The sequence below is a fragment of the Xenia sp. Carnegie-2017 genome, unplaced genomic scaffold (assembly GCF_021976095.1).
Source record: "Xenia sp. Carnegie-2017 unplaced genomic scaffold, XeniaSp_v1 HiC_scaffold_29, whole genome shotgun sequence".
NCBI lineage: Eukaryota > Metazoa > Cnidaria > Anthozoa > Malacalcyonacea > Xeniidae > Xenia > Xenia sp. Carnegie-2017.
Genome location: NW_025813492.1, coordinates 121,627 through 139,152, shown reverse-complemented (window position 1 = coordinate 139,152; position 17,526 = coordinate 121,627). Strand labels below are relative to the sequence as shown.

At 37.4% G+C, this 17,526-nt stretch overlaps 2 protein-coding genes and 1 long non-coding RNA gene across 3 annotated transcripts in view; 1 reads left to right on the top strand and 2 right to left on the bottom strand.

Moving 5' to 3' along the window:
• Positions 1 to 17,526, bottom strand: part of LOC124454030 — an 84,605-nt gene that overhangs the window by 21,159 nt on the left and 45,920 nt on the right. The window lies entirely within an intron of this gene.
• Positions 10,209 to 12,566, top strand: LOC124454035. The gene is made up of 7 exons (XR_006951308.1): positions 10,209 to 10,306; positions 10,817 to 10,885; positions 10,973 to 10,995; positions 11,373 to 11,435; positions 11,690 to 11,755; positions 11,838 to 11,911; positions 12,525 to 12,566. It is a non-coding gene; the product is annotated as an uncharacterized LOC124454035 (long non-coding RNA).
• Positions 13,192 to 17,211, bottom strand: LOC124453986 (TNF receptor-associated factor 5-like). Its single transcript, XM_047004801.1, is given in 10 exon segments — positions 13,192 to 13,226; positions 13,298 to 13,408; positions 13,517 to 13,688; positions 14,178 to 14,257; positions 14,260 to 14,506; positions 14,579 to 14,869; positions 15,233 to 15,322; positions 15,623 to 15,787; positions 15,849 to 15,946; positions 16,586 to 17,211. Coding segments are annotated over 10 exon segments (1,437 nt in total). The 5' UTR covers positions 16,734 to 17,211.

The window sequence follows — 17,526 nt, the reverse complement described above, 5'->3', positions numbered from 1 at the left end:
TCATCGACGTAGAGACATTTTGGTGAACAATACCTTTGCTCATTGGTGTAGAGACATTTTGGTGAACAATACCTTTGCTTATTGGCTTAGAGACATTTTGATGAACAATACCTTTGCTCATCAGTGTAGAGACATTTTGATGAACAATACCTTTGCTCATTGGCGTAGAGACATTTTGATGAACAATACCTTTGCTCATCAACGTAGAGACATTTTGGTGAACAATACCTTTGCTCATCGGTGTAGAGACATTTTGATGAACAATACCTTTGCTCATCAACGTAGAGACATTTTGGTGAACAATACCTTTGCTCATCGGCGTAGAGACATTTTGGTGAACAATACCTTTGCTCATCGACGTAGAGACATTTTGGTGAACAATACCTTTGCTCATCGGCGTAGAGACATTTTGGTGAACAATACCTTTGCTCATCGGTGTAGAGACATTTTGGTGAACAATACCTTTGCTCATCGACGTAGAGACATTTTGGTGAACAATACCTTTGCTCATTGGCGTAGAGACATTTTGGTGAACAATACCTTTGCTCATCGACGTAGAGACATTTTGGTGAACAATACCTTTGCTCATTAACGTAGAGACATTTTGGTGAACAATACCTTTGCTCATCGGCGTAGAGACATTTTGATGAACAATACCTTTGCTCATTGGCGTAGAGACATTTTGGTGAACAATACCTTTGCTCATCAACGTAGAGACATTTTGGTGAACAATACCTTTGCTCATTGGTGTAGAGACATTTTGATAAACAATACCTTTGCTCATCGGTGTAGAGACATTTTGATGAACAATACCTTTGCTCATTGGCGTAGAGACATTTTGGTGAACAATACCTTTGCTCATCGGTGTAGAGACATTTTGGTGAACAATACCTTTGCTCATCAACGTAGAGACATTTTGGTGAACAATACCTTTGCTCATCAGTGTAGAGACATTTTGGTGAACAATACCTTTGCTCATTGGTGTAGAGACATTTTGGTGAACAATACCTTTGCTCATTGGTGTAGAGACATTTTGGTGAACAATACCTTTGCTCATTGGCGTAGAGACATTTTGGTGAACAATACCTTTGCTCATTGGCGTAGAGACATTTTAGTGAACAATACCTTTGCTCATCGGTGTAGAGACATTTTGGTGAACAATACCTTTGCTCATCAGTGTAGAGACATTTTGGTGAACAATACCTTTGCTCATCGACGTAGAGACATTTTGGTGAACAATACCTTTGCTCATTGGCGTAGAGACATTTTATGAACAATACCTTTGCTCATCGGTGTAGAGACATTTTGGTGAACAATACCTTTGCTCATTGGTGTAGAGACATTTTGGTGAACAATACCTTTGCTCATCGGCGTAGAGACATTTTGGTGAACAATACCTTTGCTCATCGGCGTAGAGACATTTTGATGAACAATACCTTTGCTCATTGACGTAGAGACATTTTGGTGAACAATACCTTTGCTCATCGGCGTAGAGACATTTTGGTGAACAATACCTTTGCTCATCAACGTAGAGACATTTTGGTGAACAATACCTTTGCTCATCGGCGTAGAGACATTTTGATGAACAATACCTTTGCTCATTGGCGTAGAGACATTTTGGTGAACAATACCTTTGCTCATCGGCGTAGAGACATTTTGGTGAACAATACCTTTGCTCATTGGCGTAGAGACATTTTGGTGAACAATACCTTTGCTCATCAGCGTAGAGACATTTTGGTGAACAATACCTTTGCTCATCGGCGTAGAGACATTTTGGTGAACAATACCTTTGCTCATCGGCGTAGAGACATTTTGATGAACAATACCTTTGCTCATCGGCGTAGAGACATTTTGGTGAACAATACCTTTGCTCATCGTGTAGAGACATTTTGATGAACAATACCTTTGCTCATTGGCGTAGAGACATTTTGGTGAACAATACCTTTGCTCATCGGTGTAGAGACATTTTGGTGAACAATACCTTTGCTCATCGGCGTAGAGACATTTTGGTGAACAATACCTTTGCTCATCAACGTAGAGACATTTTGGTGAACAATACCTTTGCTCATTGGTGTAGAGACATTTTGGTGAACAATACCTTTGCTCATCACGTAGAGACATTTTGGTGAACAATACCTTTGCTCATTGGCGTAGAGACATTTTGATGAACAATACCTTTGCTCATCGACCTAGAGACATTTTGGTGAACAATACCTTTGCTCATTGGTGTAGAGACATTTTGGTGAACAATACCTTTGCTCATTGGCGTAGAGACATTTTGGTGAACAATACCTTTGCTCATCGGTGTAGAGACATTTTGGTGAACAATACCTTTGCTCATTGGCGTAGAGACATTTTGGTGAACAATACCTTTGCTCATTGGCGTAGAGACATTTTGGTGAACAATACCTTTGCTCATCAGCGTAGAGACATTTTGATGAACAATACCTTTGCTCATTGGCGTAGAGACATTTTGATGAACAATACCTTTGCTCATCGGCGTAGAGACATTTTGGTGAACAATACCTTTGCTCATCGGCGTAGAGACATTTTGGTGAACAATACCTTTGCTCATCGGCGTAGAGACATTTTGGTGAACAATACCTTTGCTCATTGGCGTAGAGACATTTTGGTGAACAATACCTTTGCTCATCGGCGTAGAGACATTTTGGTGAACAATACCTTTGCTCATCGGTGTAGAGACATTTTGGTGAACAATACCTTTGCTCATCGGCGTAGAGACATTTTGGTGAACAATACCTTTGCTCATTGGCGTAGAGACATTTTGATGAACAATACCTTTGCTCATCGACGTAGAGACATTTTGGTGAACAATACCTTTGCTCATTCGTAGAGACATTTTGGTGAACAATACCTTTGCTCATCGGCGTAGAGACATTTTGGTGAACAATACCTTTGCTCATTGGCGTAGAGACATTTTGATGAACAATACCTTTGCTCATTGGCGTAGAGACATTTTGGTGAACAATACCTTTGCTCATTGGCGTAGAGACATTTTGATGAACAATACCTTTGCTCATCGGCGTAGAGACATTTTGATGAACAATACCTTTGCTCATTGGCGTAGAGACATTTTGGTGAACAATACCTTTGCTCATCGGCGTAGAGACATTTTGGTGAACAATACCTTTGCTCATTAACGTAGAGACATTTTGGTGAACAATACCTTTGCTCATCGGCGTAGAGACATTTTGATGAACAATACCTTTGCTCATTGGCGTAGAGACATTTTGGTGAACAATACCTTTGCTCATCGGTGTAGAGACATTTTGGTGAACAATACCTTTGCTCATTGGCGTAGAGACATTTTGGTGAACAATACCTTTGCTCATTGGCGTAGAGACATTTTGATGAACAATACCTTTGCTCATCGGCGTAGAGACATTTTGGTGAACAATACCTTTGCTCATTGGCGTAGAGACATTTTGGTGAACAATACCTTTGCTCATCGGCGTAGAGACATTTTGATGAACAATACCTTTGCTCATTGGCGTAGAGACATTTTGGTGAACAATACCTTTGCTCATCGGTGTAGAGACATTTTGGTGAACAATACCTTTGCTCATTGGCGTAGAGACATTTTGGTGAACAATACCTTTGCTCATCGGCGTAGAGACATTTTGATGAACAATACCTTTGCTCATTGGCGTAGAGACATTTTGATGAACAATACCTTTGCTCATCAACGTAGAGACATTTTGGTGAACAATACCTTTGCTCATCGGTGTAGAGACATTTTGATGAACAATACCTTTGCTCATCGACGTAGAGACATTTTGGTGAACAATACCTTTGCTCATTGGTGTAGAGACATTTTGGTGAACAATACCTTTGCTCATTGGCGTAGAGACATTTTGATGAACAATACCTTTGCTCATTGGCGTAGAGACATTTTGGTGAACAATACCTTTGCTCATCGGCGTAGAGACATTTTGGTGAACAATACCTTTGCTCATTGGCGTAGAGACATTTTGGTGAACAATACCTTTGCTCATCAGCGTAGAGACATTTTGATGAACAATACCTTTGCTCATTGGCGTAGAGACATTTTGATGAACAATACCTTTGCTCATCGGCGTAGAGACATTTTGGTGAACAATACCTTTGCTCATTGGCGTAGAGACATTTTGGTGAACAATACCTTTGCTCATCGGCGTAGAGACATTTTGGTGAACAATACCTTTGCTCATTGGCGTAGAGACATTTTGATGAACAATACCTTTGCTCATTGGCGTAGAGACATTTTGATGAACAATACCTTTGCTCATCAACGTAGAGACATTTTGGTGAACAATACCTTTGCTCATCGGCGTAGAGACATTTTGATGAACAATACCTTTGCTCATCAACGTAGAGACATTTTGGTGAACAATACCTTTGCTCATCGGCGTAGAGACATTTTGGTGAACAATACCTTTGCTCATCGACGTAGAGACATTTTGGTGAACAATACCTTTGCTCATCGGCGTAGAGACATTTTGGTGAACAATACCTTTGCTCATCGGTGTAGAGACATTTTGGTGAACAATACCTTTGCTCATTGGCGTAGAGACATTTTGGTGAACAATACCTTTGCTCATTGGCGTAGAGACATTTTGGTGAACAATACCTTTGCTCATCGGCGTAGAGACATTTTGGTGAACAATACCTTTGCTCATCAACGTAGAGACATTTTGGTGAACAATACCTTTGCTCATCGGCGTAGAGACATTTTGGTGAACAATACCTTTGCTCATTGGCGTAGAGACATTTTGGTGAACAATACCTTTGCTCATTGGCGTAGAGACATTTTGGTGAACAATACCTTTGCTCATTGGCGTAGAGACATTTTGATGAACAATACCTTTGCTCATCGGTGTAGAGACATTTTGATGAACAATACCTTTGCTCATTGGCGTAGAGACATTTTGGTGAACAATACCTTTGCTCATCGGTGTAGAGACATTTTGGTGAACAATACCTTTGCTCATCAACGTAGAGACATTTTGGTGAACAATACCTTTGCTCATCGGCGTAGAGACATTTTGGTGAACAATACCTTTGCTCATTGGTGTAGAGACATTTTGGTGAACAATACCTTTGCTCATTGGCGTAGAGACATTTTGGTGAACAATACCTTTGCTCATTGGCGTAGAGACATTTTGGTGAACAATACCTTTGCTCATTGGCGTAGAGACATTTTAGTGAACAATACCTTTGCTCATCGGTGTAGAGACATTTTGGTGAACAATACCTTTGCTCATCAGTGTAGAGACATTTTGGTGAACAATACCTTTGCTCATCGACGTAGAGACATTTTGGTGAACAATACCTTTGCTCATTGGCGTAGAGACATTTTGGTGAACAATACCTTTGCTCATCGGTGTAGAGACATTTTGATGAACAATACCTTTGCTCATTGGTGTAGAGACATTTTGGTGAACAATACCTTTGCTCATCGGCGTAGAGACATTTTGGTGAACAATACCTTTGCTCATCGTAGAGACATTTTGATGAACAATACCTTTGCTCATTGGCGTAGAGACATTTTGGTGAACAATACCTTTGCTCATCGGCGTAGAGACATTTTGGTGAACAATACCTTTGCTCATCAACGTAGAGACATTTTGGTGAACAATACCTTTGCTCATCGGCGTAGAGACATTTTGATGAACAATACCTTTGCTCATTGGCGTAGAGACATTTTGGTGAACAATACCTTTGCTCATCGGTGTAGAGACATTTTGGTGAACAATACCTTTGCTCATTGGCGTAGAGACATTTTGGTGAACAATACCTTTGCTCATCAGCGTAGAGACATTTTGGTGAACAATACCTTTGCTCATCGACGTAGAGACATTTTGGTGAACAATACCTTTGCTCATTGGCGTAGAGACATTTTGATGAACAATACCTTTGCTCATCAACGTAGAGACATTTTGGTGAACAATACCTTTGCTCATCAGTGTAGAGACATTTTGATGAACAATACCTTTGCTCATTGGCGTAGAGACATTTTGGTGAACAATACCTTTGCTCATCGGTGTAGAGACATTTTGGTGAACAATACCTTTGCTCATTGGCGTAGAGACATTTTGGTGAACAATACCTTTGCTCATCAACGTAGAGACATTTTGGTGAACAATACCTTTGCTCATCAGTGTAGAGACATTTTGGTGAACAATAACTTTGCTCATCGACGTAGAGACATTTTGGTGAACAATACCTTTGCTCATTGGCGTAGAGACATTTTAGTGAACAATACCTTTGCTCATCAGTGTAGAGACATTTTGATGAACAATAGCTTTGCTCATTGGCGTAGAGACATTTTGATGAACAATACCTTTGCTCATTGGCGTAGAGACATTTTAGTGAACAATACCTTTGCTCATCGGTGTAGAGACATTTTGGTGAACAATACCTTTGCTCATCGACGTAGAGACATTTTGGTGAACAATACCTTTGCTCATTGGTATAGAGACATTTTGGTGAACAATACCTTTGCTCATCAGTGTAGAGACATTTTGATGAACAATAGCTTTGCTCATTGGCGTAGAGACATTTTGATGAACAATACCTTTGCCCATCGACGTAGAGACATTTTGGTGAACAATACCTTTTGTCATCGGCGTAGAGACATTTTGATGAACAATACCTTTGCTCATTGGCGTAGAGACATTTTGGTGAACAATACCTTTGCTCATTGGTGTAGAGACATTTTGGTGAACAATACCTTTGCTCATTGGCTTAGAGACATTTTGATGAACAATACCTTTGCTCATCAGTGTAGAGACATTTTGATGAACAATACCTTTGCTCATCGACGTAGAGACATTTTGGTGAACAATATGCTCATTGGCGTAGAGACATTTTGATGAACAATACCTTTGCCCATCGACGTAGAGACATTTTGGTGAACAATACCTTTGCTCATCGGTGTAGAGACATTTTGATGAACAATACCTTTGCTCATCAACGTAGAGACATTTTGGTGAACAATACCTTTGCTCATCAGTGTAGAGACATTTTGATGAACAATAGCTTTGCTCATTGGCGTAGAGACATTTTAGTGAACAATACCTTTGCTCATTGGCGTAGAGACATTTTGGTGAACAATACCTTTGCTCATCGGCGTAGAGACATTTTGATGAACAATACCTTTGCTCATTAACTTAGAGACATTTTGTGAACAATACCTTTGCTCATCGGCGTAGAGACATTTTGGTGAACAATACCTTTGCTCATTAACTTAGAGACATTTTGGTGAACAATACCTTTGCTCATCGGCGTAGAGACATTTTGATGAACAATACCTTTGCTCATTGGCGTAGAGACATTTTGGTGAACAATACCTTTGCTCATCGGTGTAGAGACATTTTGGTGAACAATACCTTTGCTCATTGGCGTAGAGACATTTTGATGAACAATACCTTTGCTCATTAACGTAGAGACATTTTGATGAACAATACCTTTGCTCATCAGCGTAGAGACATTTTGATGAACAATACCTTTGCTCATTGGCGTAGAGACATTTTGATGAACAATATTTTGCTCATCGGCGTAGAGACATTTTGATGAACAATACCTTTGCTCATCGACCTAGAGACATTTTGGTGAACAATACCTTTGCTCATTGGTGTAGAGACATTTTGGTGAACAATACCTTTGCTCATTGGCTTAGAGACATTTTGATGAACAATACCTTTGCTCATCAGTGTAGAGACATTTTGATGAACAATAGCTTTGCTCATTGGCGTAGAGACATTTTGATGAACAATACCTTTGCCCATCAACGTAGAGACATTTTGGTGAACAATACCTTTGCTCATCGGTGTAGAGACATTTTGATGAACAATACCTTTGCTCATCAACGTAGAGACATTTTGGTGAACAATACCTTTGCTCATCAGTGTAGAGACATTTTGATGAACAATAGCTTTGCTCATTGGCGTAGAGACATTTTGGTGAACAATACCTTTGCTCATTGGCGTAGAGACATTTTGGTGAACAATACCTTTGCTCATCGGCGTAGAGACATTTTGATGAACAATACCTTTGCTCATTAACGTAGAGACATTTTGGTGAACAATACCTTTGGTCATCGGCGTAGAGACATTTTGGTGAACAATACCTTTGCTCATTAACTTAGAGACATTTTGGTGAACAATACCTTTGCTCATCGGCGTAGAGACATTTTGATGAACAATACCTTTGCTCATTGGCGTAGAGACATTTTGGTGAACAATACCTTTGCTCATCGGTGTAGAGACATTTTGGTGAAAAATACCTTTGCTCATTGGCGTAGAGACATTTTGATGAACAATACCTTTGCTCATCAACTTAGAGACATTTTGGTGAACAATACCTTTGCTCATCAGTGTAGAGACATTTTGGTGAACAATACCTTTGCTCATTGGCGTAGAGACATTTTGATGAACAATACCTTTGCCCATCAACGTAGAGACATTTTGGTGAACAATACCTTTGCTTATCGGTGTAGAGACATTTTGATGAACAATACCTTTGCTCATCAACGTAGAGACATTTTGGTGAACAATACCTTTGCTCATCAGTGTAGAGACATTTTGATGAACAATAGCTTTGCTCATTGGCGTAGAGACATTTTGGTGAACAATACCTTTGCTCATTGGCGTAAAGAAATTTTGGTGAACAATACCTTTGGTCATCGGCGTAGAGACATTTTGATGAACAATACCTTTGCTCATTAACTTAGAGACATTTTGGTGAACAATACCTTTGGTCATCGGCGTAGAGACATTTTGGTGAACAATACCTTTGCTCATTAACTTAGAGACATTTTGGTGAACAATACCTTTTGTCATCGGCGTAGAGACATTTTGATGAACAATGCCTTTGCTCATTGGCGTAGAGACATTTTGGTGAACAATACCTTTGCTCATCGGTGTAGAGACATTTTGGTGAAAAATACCTTTGCTCATTGGCGTAGAGACATTTTGATGAACAATACCTTTGCTCATCAACTTAGAGACATTTTGGTGAACAATACCTTTGCTCATCAGTGTAGAGACATTTTGGTGAACAATACCTTTGCTCATTGGCGTAGAGACATTTTGATGAACAATACCTTTGCTCATTGGCGTAGAGACATTTTGTGAACAATACCTTTGCTCATCGGTGTAGAGACCTTTTGGTGAAAAATACCTTTGCTCATTGGCGTAGAGACATTTTGGTGAACAATACCTTTGCTCATCAACGTAGAGAAATTTTGGTGAACAATACCTTTGCTCATTGGCGTAGAGACATTTTAGTGAACAATACCTTTGCTCATCGGTATAGAGACATTTTGGTGAACAATACTTTTGCTCATTGGCGTAGAGACATTTTGGTGAACAATACCTTTGCTCATCAACGTAGAGACATTTTGGTGAACAATACCTTTGCTCATTAACTTAGAGACATTTTGGTGAACAATACCTTTGGTCATCGGCGTAGAGACATTTTGATGAACAATACCTTTGCTCATCGGTGTAGAGACATTTTGGTGAACAATACCTTTGCTCATTGGTGTAGAGACATTTAATAAACAATACCTTTGCTCATCAGTGTAGAGACATTTTGGTGAACAATACCTTTGCTCTAAAAAATGATCCATCGTATACATTTGCACTGTTCTTAAATGATCCCTTATATACATTAGCACTGTTCTTAAATGATCCCTTGTAACCGTTACCTTTGTTCTTAAATGATCCCTTGTGTACATTAGCATTGTTCTTAAATGATCCCTTGTACCCATTAGCATTGTTCTTAAATGGTCTCCCTGTCCCTCACCTTTCTTTTGTAACGACCCCCTGTATCTATTACTTTGACAGTCTGTTATAAGTAGTGTACTACATAATGAATCCCGTCCGCGATCATCACACAATATACTATACATCATATAATATACTATGTATGTTAATCCTTGTTTATCCTTCCACCACCAGGCATCATTGCTACTACAAATGCTGAAGCAAGATTCGGCAAACATCGCATCAAATTGCTTCAAATTCAACTCACTTCAAATACGTCAACTTTTGGACTTTTATCAGCCAGAGAGGGACAAGCCTCCCGTTTCTTTGGACCTCATCGAAAAAGCAGTTAGTATTGCGGAGAGAACCGCTGACCAGAGCGCCCGCATTGATGGAGATGAAGTAAATCTTGAAGAAGAATCGGAACTACAATTACCATTCTTACTTCCTGACGATAGTTATTTCGTCGAGAATACTTGCGGCGTGCCACCAGGATTGAAGGAGTTAGGAGTTCCTTTCTCCTCTAATTGCCCCAGGTAGCTGGATTGGATAATCTCAATCCTCGTGTTTCGACCCGCCGAATTCATCGAGAAACGATCAAGTTTCCTTTTACCAGTTTTATTCATGCTTTCCGATGTTTTTCCTGCAATGTTTTCCAAAATTTTAAAACATATAAAACATATAAAGAAGAGCTTTCGTAGAAGTTTCTTTCTAGATTAAAACTTTTCATGGAAAATTTACCTATCCTTAGCAAAAATAATTTAATTTGACTGTAGTTAAAATATATAATTTTTATGAAATAAAAAATCTTCCAAAAGGTTCATTACCAACTCAATACTTGATATAAGAAAAATGACACAATTGCTGATCAGTTATACTTCGAATTTTATACATACATATTCATCATGTTCCTCATTGCTCTAAATTGCCCTATTTACATATTCATCATAATACTGATGTTAACCCTAGCTCTTTCGCCCATGTTATACGTAGTTATTTCTAAATCTCGTAATGTTCTTCATTGCTCCTCATTGTCCCTTCTAAAGGTTTATGCAAACTTACAATCCAACCAAAGGCATCCGGATACTGGACAGTTCATTTTGAGGCTGTTGAAGGTAAATTTGCTCCATGATGTTCATTTGTTTTTCAAAAGATGATTTTATGTTTGCTCACGACAATTTTCTTTCTCTTTGAATTTTTAGTAACCGAGGGTCCTCCTTTAGAGGTTTGTTTACAGTATACGTATGTCTTTATCTTGAACTTATAATCCTTAATCACAGGATTAAGTTTTATATCATGTGAATAACTCTTACAAACCTTGGGATTATGTTTAAATCATGTGGCGAAATTTTTAATTGCGTAAGTGTAGATTCGAATTTTTCATTCGCGGGCTCCATGCGACTCAATTTTAAATCATGGAATTGGATATTTTGTGTGAATGATCTAATTGTGAAAGATTATGTACATTCTTTGGGCTGAATGAAAAATCTCTCTCCATAGGCTCAATCCTATGTCACGGACCTAAAGCCATGGATTGAATCTTAAATCCAGGGGATTTTATCTTCAATTAATTTAACGGTTTTTATGTTGTTTATTTTGTAGACTATTAAAATTACTTTAAATAAAGGAAACAAGGGAATGGGCGTCAGCATCGTAGCTGCTAAGGTGAAAATCTTCAATTTCTTTACTTCTTCTCCCGCCGCGGCTATCATTAAGTTTGTAATGCCCCTAGTCTATCTCCCCCTGGCATTATCAGGCTGGTATTGGTCCCAAAATTCCCCTCTCCCTGCTCTTGATGGTTGTACAATCGTTGAAGGAGTATGAATCAAAACTATGTGTACCAACCCAAGTCCTCTCGTTAGTAAAAATCCAGGAAAAGAGTTAGTCCTGCATATCCAAAAAAACGCATTATATTTCAGGGCGGCGGTCAGGGAAAATCTGGTATAAACGTTAAAGAGGTTATTGCCAATGGACCAGCTGCTGTGGTACGTCGATTGATGTTTTGGACATTTTTAAGAATTCTTTTTATTGGATAAATTGATAATTTTTGTTTTCTTTGTGTTTTAGGATGGCCGTGTGAGTCCCGGTGACCAAATCATTGAGGTTGACGGCGAGTCCTTGGTTGGGATAGAACAAGAGGAGTATGTATTTTCAGAGTTTTTAATTTTTAAGTGATGTCTTATGGAAAAACCCCTTTTTTACGATACCTGAATAAATCCCAACATCGTGATGTTATTATTTACGTATAATATTAAGATATGAAAGAAACTAGAACTGTCTTTTGAAATATCAGCACAGTCTACAGTTAGTATTGTAGTTCAGTTGGCAGACATTGAAGGGAATGATTATCCTGTTACTATACCTGAGTACATCACAACAACGTGATGTTATTATCTATGATATTAAAGATATGAAAGAAACTAGAACTGTATTTTAAAATATCATCATAGTCTACAGTTGGTATTGTATTCAGTTGGCAGACATTGAAGAGAATGATTATCTTGTTACTATACCTGAGTACATCACAACAACGTGATGTTATTGTGTATGATATTGAAGTATGAAAGAAACTAGAACTGTGTTTTGAAATATCATCATAGTCCACAGTTGGTCTTGTAGTTCAGTTAAAAGAACATTGAAGACAATAACACAATTTTGTTATTTATAATATGTTACGTACAAACAGAAGACTACAGTAGAAATCGCTACATCATCAACGTGTATTTTCCTTATTTCTGTTTCTTTCTTTTAAAGTGCTGTGAAGATTTTAATAAAATGTGGCTCCATCGTGAATTGGACAATTGCAAAAGGAGCTGCGGAAGGTCATGGTGTCGTGAAGATATTGAACGATGTCTTTTATAGGTCAAAACAACCAATTCCTAAATTGGTCAAAATACCAAAACAAAATGGTAAATTTACCAATTTATTTGACCAATTTTATTTGGTTGTTTTTACCATTAAATAAGCATTTTTTTCAGGTGCATATCCATGACCATTTGACCAATATAGAGGATCTTTTTAACTAAGCTAAAGAAAATCAATCACACAATTAGAAATAGCACATTTTTTGCAAACACAGAATACTTAAAACCTCTACTACATGCCATTAATTAACACTACAAAAGTTTTCTACTTCATAGAAGAAATAAAATTATCGACAAAAGTTGGCAATTGAGCCTTACAATTGCCACTCGAATTTAAAAGCAAATGTTCTAAAAGAATAAATACATTTTTGCCATGTCCATTAACACCTTTAGGATACTCAGCATTAAAAGTATAAAAAGAACTAAGTAAAATAATAACTGCATTGACAATATTTTCCGTTTTCAGCTTTGCCACAATCATCCCCTCAGCCACCAACATTATTGAATGAATGTTTCTTAACGTTCCTGTTGATAGGAGTCTAGGAGACGAACTTTTGTTAATGATCTCTTGAACTTCCCCTAATCTTTAACCCTTCAACAGAGATAAAATTATTCATCAATTTTTTCACACATTTATGCAGAAAATATTATTTGTGACAATACCAACTCTTACATCAACAATGTCCCAAAATAGCTTTTTGTTCATATCTCGATGGGTGCGTTGGTCATCTAACACAAAAGGCAAACATGCCATTATACACCGGTTCTTCACCTCTAAAATAATCAACATAGCATAGAATGAATATATTACCATTATCACTCTCTAAAGCATTAACACTTCAGTATAAATAGGGATTTTAACTTATTGATTTTTACACCAACCTTTCTCATCTTCAACTCGAAAATCCTCCAGCTCTTCAAGGATAGTGCTGACATTCTTTTGCTTTGTATTTTTAATAGCAGACAGCATTTTATATCTGTGCAAATTCCATCGTTCCTTCATATCTTGCACAACATCACTCTTCTCCAAAATACATCCTAACTCTGCTTTCAGCTGGAAAAAATTAAACCAAAAAACTAATTATCTTTCTCTAAGTAATTGTGATACAACTGACAGTTTTGCTTACTAATGGACAGCGGCAGATTAATAATTGGCAAAAAACTCATATTCATAAATTCATATGCTACATATAATCTGTTGAAGATTTTCTCATAGAGAAGATCTTGCTGTTAAGTTTGCCTACAAGTGACGGTGTTGGGTTTGGTTTGAATTGTTCTTACTCGCCTGAGTTGGCATCTTGTTTAATCTTAGATTATTACATAGATATTGTAAAAAAGTAAGTGGTTTGAAACCGGGAGTATCGCTACATGTTTCTAAATGTATATCGTCCAGGTTGGTATAGTCCTGTTATTGTTGTTGTTGACTGACGTTACTACAACCTTAGCGGTAGTCATCTTCAGAGTCATTTGACGAGAAAATATTGAAATGTAACCTGCAACACAAGGCCCCCGACAAACTTAAGGCGGTAGAGATTAAAAATACTGAAATGCTTTTACCTTTCATGACAACAAAGAACAAAGATAAATGAGTTCCCTTTCCAAAACCATCACCATTCATATAGATCTTACACACATCTTGTAACCATATTGAGAACTGTAGAATGGTGCACTGTACAATGCTGTTTTGATACCATTAATGGCGTCCTGTCTTTTCCTATTGTAGTTATCTATTTTCCAAAGTAACGTACCATTGTAGCTGTGTATGGCTTTATTCGACCCCAGTGCATGCGAGCCACGTTGCGCTTCAAGGTCCGTAATCTTCACCGTGTTTCTAGCTAGTGATTCATCAATTTGATCTAAGCGCTCACGATATCATAGTAAAGTTGAGGAATTTTCTCTCACTTGTCGTTCGAGAGTTGGAATTTTATCACGCATCAAAGAAACCTCTAATGACGAGTTGGCATTATTACTATCGTTATCACCACGAGCCTCGAGACTCTCAATCCTTCTTTCAAGACCTGTAAGTTTACCCACTAACATAACAAATTTCTCTGAAAGATCTGCACGAACAGCAGTAACTTGGTCAGCCATGTTTTGAACAGCAGTGGTAAACTCTGGACGTGGTACATAGTTACTTAACTGTGTAACAAATGCCATAACATATCGTAACAGGAGGCTCACATGATCAATTAGATTGTCATTCAAATGTTGTCGGATCTCCCTTCGTTTTATAGTCTGTGAAAAAAAGACAAAGATAATACCAACATATTCCTCACACAAAATTACAAATTAGCTACAATAAATCGATGTTTCAAAACAAATATAATTAAATATAAATATTGAAATATAATTAAATCTAATAAAATTATAACAACCAGGGTGTTAATAAAATCAAGTATGCGAACTTGTAATTCAACAGTACAAATGTAGAATCATGTCAAGGGTTCTTGATGAAAATTTTGTTTAGAAACAGTTTCAAAGTTGAATACTTCAGTGCGGACATGTGATAACAAATCATTTTATATTCTCTTACTTTATCATGGTTACATCCAATAGCTTGAAATTCACATTTAGTCGGCACTTCATCACATGTCGTACTTTGATGTTGTTCAATATCTTTCCTTGGTATCTTTTCTTACAATATTTACAAACCACAGGATAATACTCACACACATTTTCCATGTGATCCTAAATGTTAAATGAAGTAAACAAAACTTAGAAAGTAAAATACGGTATAATGTCTTGAAATATAGAAAGATGGTGGGTAACAAATGATAGACAAAAATATAATGACGTTTAAAGTCATACAATTTTATAAATATTGAAACAAGAGAAAAGCGCTCATTTAATTTACTCCTGTATTTTTGTGCAAACAGTCCAACGATATGACCCAACGGGTATAAATACATCGTAATGAACACAGATTAGCACTTTTGGCTATATCTCAATTCTATTTTCCTTTAATCCGCCTGAGAATATTCCGCATACCTTAAGTAAAGCATACGGGACATCTTTACCACAATATTCACATTTTACATTGCGATATTCACATTCATTCTTCAAATGTTCACCAAGGAGAGAGCGAGGTAACTGAATGTTACACTGCTTATGTACGCAGCTGATGAGCGCATGCTCACAAACTTGATAATGACCCTGACAAAAAAAAATTAATAAGTAAAAATACCAAACTTTTTTAATAAATTTATCAACTCACTTCCAATTCTTCGTAGTTGCCAAACCATTCACATTGTTCAGAAGGACAATGTAAACGAATACTTTTCAACTCACGTTTCGTAAAAGCATCAGGAAAACCTGTATATAAGTTTCATAGAAGTTCAAAGATTAGTGTAATAATTGCATATTAGTAGATGAAGATGTTGAGAATGGAAGAATATTTTACAGGAGTTTCTCAATCAACAATTGATAAAGCTGTATGGAAGTTTCCTTTTAAAACCTTTTAAAATTTTTCTTGATCTTCAGGACATTTTGGATCAGGATCTCTACAGATTAAAAGAACATGAAAATAAGTAGCAAAAATGTTAAATGTAAAACAGAGATCATGTTGAAGAAACCGAACAGACAATCTTCGGTAAACTGCTTGAACTATGATGAACGTAAATTTAGGTTCTAATTATCATGTTTAAGTGAAGTATAACAAGCAAAAATGAGCGCTGCTGACATCCTCGATGTCAGAGTTTCGGAATACGTCGTGTATAAATGAAATGTAAGATACCACATAGAGATAAAAAATCACGACGCCTAGATAAGAGAAACTACATAGGGGCATGTAAATCCATATGGCAATTTAGGATATATGATCACACATCAGCTTATACCTGTGGTTGGAACACACGATACAACATTGGATGAGATACAACATTGCAAATAATCTATTTAATCGACAACTTTAAACCACACTTTCAGTTGACAGTTTTGACAGAAAATTATCTTACCCAGGTATAATGTTAATACAAGATTGACAAAACAAGTGTCCACACATTGTCTGCATTGGATTGACAAGGAGGAGATGACAGCGAGTACAAATATACTTCGCGTTGATTTTTTCTCGATCTTCATCACGTATTTTGATTCCAGGCATCTTGGATGAGGGTAAATCTCCTCACACTGCAGAAAAGAGAGCACTCCATGTTATTGTTTGTTACTATTTGTATAATAAAATAGAGACTTCGTCGTGCTTTTCATTTAGCACACGTTGACACCTGAGGAGTAGTCTGCCGAAATGCATTCTGTGGTTTAGTTTCATAACAGTTTTTTTAGAACTATTGGGTTAGTTTTCTGTGCTTAAAACAGTTCTTTTAAGAACTATTGACTTATTACTTTTGCCATTCACCATGGTATTTGCGATCTTTAAAACGATTTACGATCCGTGTCCAAGTGCTATTTAGCATGCAGTGTCATTTTAGAGCGCAAGTGTTGTAGTATCGACTTGAACTCTTTAATAAAAATTCATTTTACATACCACGAGGTAATTTACATATCACGTGATTCTATAACAATTTGCATATGAATATGAATGTAAACAAATCTAACGTGAGTATATCATAACATTCCCTTTCTCTAATGTCAAGTAGCTACATATTAATAAGTCTCTGTGGGGGTTTGCTAATTCTTCCTGATCTGGTTATGACAATATTATCTTGTGGTACTGCGCAACAAGGGGGTGAAGTTGTCCTTGCTGGATCGTCTGGCAGCGGTTCAGTTTCTGAGTAAGTTGTAAGGTCTTCTGTATCTGTGTTGGTGAAGTCTTCATTTGTGGTGTTGATATGCCTTCTGTTGCAGCGATAGGTGGCTCCATTGCTAGCTTTGACTTCATATGATCTTGGTTCTACTAGTTTCTGTGTAACAATAGCAGGATCCCAGAGTTTGGTGGT